The 6,000-nt window shown below is 33.0% G+C and overlaps 1 protein-coding gene across 1 annotated transcript in view; it reads right to left on the bottom strand.

Moving 5' to 3' along the window:
• Nucleotides 1-411: 411 nt before the first annotated feature.
• The window catches only part of HOOK1 (hook microtubule tethering protein 1), a 35,363-nt gene continuing 29,774 nt past the window's right edge, over nucleotides 412-6,000 (bottom strand). The window contains exons 21-22 of the mRNA XM_034415200.3: nucleotides 5,664-5,732; nucleotides 412-4,102 (exon numbers count right to left, since the gene is read on the bottom strand). Of these exons, the coding sequence (XP_034271091.1) occupies nucleotides 3,932-4,102; nucleotides 5,664-5,732 (240 nt within the window). The 3' untranslated portion in view covers nucleotides 412-3,931. The remainder of the gene's footprint in view (nucleotides 4,103-5,663; nucleotides 5,733-6,000) is intronic.

Below are 6,000 nucleotides of genomic sequence, written 5' to 3'. Positions count from 1 at the left end.
TAATTTGGTAGGAAGAAAGATGATTATATTTTTAGATGATCTTAGTACCAGGAGATTGTCTCCTTGATGCGACAGGAGGGCTCAGTAGCTTCAATGACTCTAAGCAGGATGCTTTGTGACTTTTATCCATTCAGGCAATAAGAAAAAATCCAATTCAATTACATTCAACTGACCCAAACTTTTACCTCATAAATCAACTGCATTTTAGAAAATGAATTAAAAGAATCTGAGGGATTTATATATATTAGCATTGCTCTTCTTCTTTTTTTGTCATCATATTTTCTCGTCTTCCTCCTGACTTTGAGAACTAATTAAATTTGTGGTAAATGTATGCTACAGTTGTTAGGACTATGCACCTGGTTTGACAACACACATTTGATTACAAGTACAACATAAAATAATAAAAGAGCATAATATTGTCAATTTTAATGGGAATATAAAACATCTTGAAGAATAAAACCATGTTTACAAAGTAGTGCAAATTATTTTTATACTATTTCTGTACAGTTCATTTTCTTTGCACAGACACAAGCATGTATCATACGCATTAGAACCTGGTTAAGTCTAACTAAAAATATCTCAGATTTACTACTTAAAAGAAAAAAATTAGTAGTGCTTAAAGGTATGTCATCCCAAGCAAATACTTACTGGATAAAAACATATTTCCTCTTAATAAAAAACATTAGCCTTTAAGTTAAGCTTTTCATTGATTCTAAGAACTGCTTTAGTCAAATGAGATAGAAGTCTAAAAGAAAATTTCTGTTTGAAAATGTAATCTCTTTATATAAGTAAAATAACCCATTGTGTATATATAACCAGAATGTCAATGTATAATTTATACCAGCATGTATTTTGGAATCTAATGAAAATATTCACATAATCAATACAGAGAACACATAGCTAAGTACCACCGCAGTTAAATATTCTATATTATGGGAAATAGTACTAGTGACATAAATTCACATTTAAAAAAAGAGTGAATTTGTATAATCAATTTAAAAAGATTCCAATTGGTTTCATTTTTGCTTTGCTAACTAAGAAAGAGGTATAAAATTCTGGATTCAATTGCTTTGATCAGTTATTTAAATTAGATTATTCAAAGGAGGTAGTTTATATTTTGAAATAAGTGCTGTACCAAAAAGGCAACTCCAAATTCAGTTGCCAAGAGGACTGTCCCCAAAGGACTGTCCCCAGACTTACATTTTATCATCCCCAATATTCAGAAGAATAAACTGTAATATCCTAAAAGTTATTTGTTATTGTTGAATGTGGAGAAAAACACATATGTATATGTATATCGAAGTGTGAGGCACCCACATTCTGCAAGGCTGCACAATCCAGTCCAGGATATGTACAGTTTACAGTCTACATGCATATTTAATTATTTTTAGCAATAATTTCAGTAATATCACAGTTGAAAAGTATCACATTTTATGTCAATTCTTATAAAATGAAGCAATTAGGAAGACAGAGCTACAAAATCACAGACATTTGATAATATTAAACTAGTTTAGGATTACAAGCTAAACATGACTGAGAGTATTGCTATCTCTTTAGCAAGATTAAAACTGAGAACTGGTTAACTATTTTTTCCATCCATAAATATTTGAATTTATCTTGAGGAATTATATTCTAGATCTATTGCAGATGAAAAGGTGAGACATTATATCAAAAGAAAAAGAAATATTTTTAGGGGCAGCAATAATTATATTTATTAAGCTACCTAATTTGGATTTTTTCCTGCTAATAAACTCAAGTTTTCTATTACATGGATTTTTTAAAAATAAAAAATTAGTTTGCTTCTATAAAACTATGCTTTTGAATCAAGTTACAGTAAAGATGTAATTCTGAACTACTAAAAAGCTAGGTTTTTCCTGGTTCTTTAATACAAAGATTTGCAAACTGAAATAGTTAAGCAGCAGAACTATACTGGTCAAAACATAACTATCAGACCATTATCTAGTTCAACTGGTTAATGCAACTTGCTTTTGATGATATTCAGTCATAAATATTTTAATTTTCTTGCCTCCAGTAAGATGAACTTCAAGTTTTTAATATTTCTCTACATTCTTGAAATTAGGTACAACTCTATTTACCAACAGTAATCATGTTTTGTCTCCCCAACACACATTACTGTGACTGGAACTTATTCAAGCAAGATTGTGGTCTAATCTAGTGCATGTTGGCTAGTATAAGGAATGAAACAGCCTCTGAGAACTATCAAACCCCAAAGAAGAAAATAGAATGCAACCAAAGAACAAAACCCAAGAGACAATCAACAAACATATAAAACGCTGAGAACTATAAACTGGGGGAGGGGGGGGGAATGAAATTCTTTGACAATACATATACTTGCAATTGTATATGTACTTGTTTGAAAATAAATGCCACTGAATTCATCAAGATTTATTCCTGAGTCGTTATACCTGTTGCAATGCTATCAATTTTATTCTGTTTAAAATGAAACAAAAATGGTCCAAATGACCATTCATTCAGTGACCACTAGAATTTGCAACAGTGCTAAATGAGTGGCAGTTACAACCAGTCTTTGAAGTTCCAGTTATTGCAGTGCCCTTGTGGTCACATGCTCACAATCTGGGTGCTCGGCAACTGGCTTGGATTTCTTACTGCAGCATCCTGCTGTCATGTAATCACGATATGCAATCTTCCCTACCAGCGTCTTATAAGCAAAGTCAATGGAAAAGCCAGTGTGGGAACCACCATCATAAAGTGGCACAGTCATATGACATTGCACTCTATGATATCACTTAAAAAACAAAAATTCCAGTCCTAATTACCCTCACTGAGGACCACCTGCACTCAGGCTTATGGTATTGTATCTATACAAAACCATTTGATATTGAAGTTATTTGCTCAAGCCAGTTTTAAAATGCAAAAATAGAAAAACTATCACTACAATTTTAATTATAAATTTGGTGCCCCACAATACAAAAAAACATTATTAAAAAATCCCAGCATATAGGCTTCATTTTACTTGAATTCAAGTATGAGTTCAAGATTGTATTGCATTATAGTTCAATTTCAAATAGAATAATTTCAACACCTCTTCCATTGTGTTTAATTTGAATATGTGCATTTTCTTTAAATGGAAAATTTAAAGTTTTTGAAAGCAAACGTACATTTCCTCCCTTCAGCTCATGTGTTTGAAGTTTCTCCTCTTATCTTTGTAATATTTGTGTCATGGTTTTTAAAAACTAACCTCCAAAACAAACTCAACTATTAAGAAAAAAACATCCTTATGTAATAAAATAATAATGACGTTATTCTAAATCTAATTCCTTTTTGCTGAATGGAAGAAGGGCTTGGGGAGAACTCAAGAGGATAACAGCTTTACTGATTAAATCAATTATTTCACTCTACTTTTGGGAATATGGGAGGAATTGCTTGCCACGAATCTTGAAGAATATTCGTGAATTTTCCAGTTTTAGTTGTTATTTAAATAATAAACTAACATTAAATAAAAAGAACTGTGTACACTCATTACTAATGAAAACCATTCTTATTGAAGAATAAACTAATTTTAAAGAAAAAGAACTGTGTAGACATACCACTAAATGAAAAATATTCTTATTAAAACCAGTGATTAACCTGGAGTGAGATCTTTTAAGTAGAACTTTAAATACGATGACAGTTTACACATATTTATATACAGTACAATATAGAATGACAACAAATATAATTCCTTTAAGAACTGTGCTTTTAAACATATCTCCAATTTTTTTAGAATCCCAAAGGAAACATTAAATGTTTCTTGTTTCTTATCATCTGGCTAAATTAGATTTAGCAGCATATAGATCCCATTTGTAAAACAGCTGATGTCCTGCATCATAGTTTATTCTTTGTCTGACATTTTAAAACAGGAATAATAAAATAAATTAAGGACACTTTAGGGTAGACTATCTTCTATGACTTAATCTGACGATGTAGGTGGTGCTTTAACAGAGAGATTCCTTCGGCTGTTGGTCAGTCGCCGTTGTTGAGCAAGGAAAGACTGTGCAGGTGGGTACGAATGACCATCCCTGTAGACGGTATTCCCACTGAGAAGTCTGGATTCCATTCCTAGTTTATAAAATGCTAAACTCTGAAAGGAAACAGAATAAACTACTTAAATCCATGATGCTCTTCATTCAATCTCAAACAAAGCTAATACTTATGATGGCTGACTTCTACTGTATTGCTAAATTATCTTTTTGGACTGTTGCATTCTGGCAGAACATACAGAACAATTAAAACTCGGACCACACGTTTTCTGAATAGGTTCTATCCCAGAGCTATAATTGCACTCAACAATGAACTAAAGGGCCACCATCAGTGAGCTGTTGGACAGTATTACTTGGTTTTTTTATGTGGATATTTGGGTGGTTTAGGGGTGGGGAATTTGTGGTGGATGGGAGTGTGTTTGGGGATTGATATGTGTTTTGGTCTTTGGGTGTTAAGTGAATTTCATTGTATGGGTATACTATGTATACCCATACAATGACAATAAAGTTGTTGTTGTTGTTGTTGTTATTATTGCATACATTATTTTCTTTTTTCCTGGCTTATTGAAGAGATATATTTAATATCTGGCATAGTAAACAGGCATTAAACATGCACAGATGATATGCTATACAATTGATCCACAAATTATGCATGTTAATCCTGGAATAATTTCCAGAAACAGCTCAGTATCACATTTGGAATATGGCTACTGAATGAAGCCTATATGACAAATATAGATGACGAATATAGATTCTAGTACTGCAGGGATGGACAGTCTATAAAACTCACAAGTTGTGGCATCCAGCCCATTTCAGATCACACCACCACTTTGGCAACAAAATAGGTAGCACATTTTTTGATGTTATTTCACCCCACCCCACCCACCCTTGCAGGAGACTTAGAGGCCTAAAGGCTATTAAGTTGAATGCTCAGTATCTGCTATGGGAGAACAAACAACAATACTGAGGTCAAGAATAGCTGAGAAGATGAATAACATTAAAAATCAAATAAAATGTTATGTAAAAATTAAGACTTTTACTTAGGAAGAAGAATTCAAAGGCAATTATGCTGCTGTGTCACTCAAAAACTAGGACCTTCCAGAAAGATCCATGACTAATTCTATAGAGCAGGAGTTTCAAAACTTGGCAAGTTTAAGACTTGTGGACTTCAACTCCCAGAATTCCCCAGCATGGCTGGTTGGGAAATTCTGGGAGTTGTAGACCACAAGTTTTAAAGCTACCAAGTTTGGAGATTCCTGTTGTAGAGCAAACATAGACCCAAATAAAATAACGTGATCTAGTAGGGAGCTCTGCAAAGAAAAACAAACTGCAAGTAGTCACAAGGATCCCAGAGAAAAACCATCATTTCAATAAATTTTAATCGTATCAGATCTATTTGATTCTGAAAATAATAATACAACCCAATACTTCACTTGGACAGAATTGTGCTTGAATACTTAGATGCTCCTCCACCCCGTGGCTTCCAGAAGCTTCTTAAAATCTGCTGTACAAGGTTAGGAAATCGTATTTGGGGGCGCATTAGGACTGCAGGATGTGGATTGCAAAATCTGTCACAGGAAGCTGCCTCCATCAGTAGAATATATTTGGATTTCACCCATGTTTACTAAAAACTTTCCCATGTGCACAAATACAGTAACTCACCTGGTTATACCATGCAGATACAATTAACTTTTCTTCATGCTCCTGAATCCTGGCTGATTTACACTGACCCTAAAATGAATTTGTAAAAAGTATAATGTAAGTAGAAGAAATTATATGACATTCAAAGCAACAAAATGATTACTCTATGCATAATTTTGTAAAGCAACATATAAGCCTCAAATATAAATTTTACTGTTTTATATTATCTTCAGCAATAAACCCAGATTTTAATCACATTTCTTCTGGCTTAATTTTACCAATTTCTTATGGCAGCTCTTAGTTCATTATCAGTGTGTCTCAACCTGGGCAACTTTAAAAGGGGTGGACTTCAACTCCC

Source organism: Pantherophis guttatus, chromosome 3 (assembly GCF_059756535.1).
Source record: "Pantherophis guttatus breed Tessera chromosome 3, ASM5975653v1, whole genome shotgun sequence".
Taxonomy (NCBI): Eukaryota; Metazoa; Chordata; class Lepidosauria; order Squamata; family Colubridae; genus Pantherophis; species Pantherophis guttatus.
The sequence above is the reverse complement of the archived record's forward strand: the minus strand, read 5'-3'. Positions and strand labels throughout refer to the sequence as shown.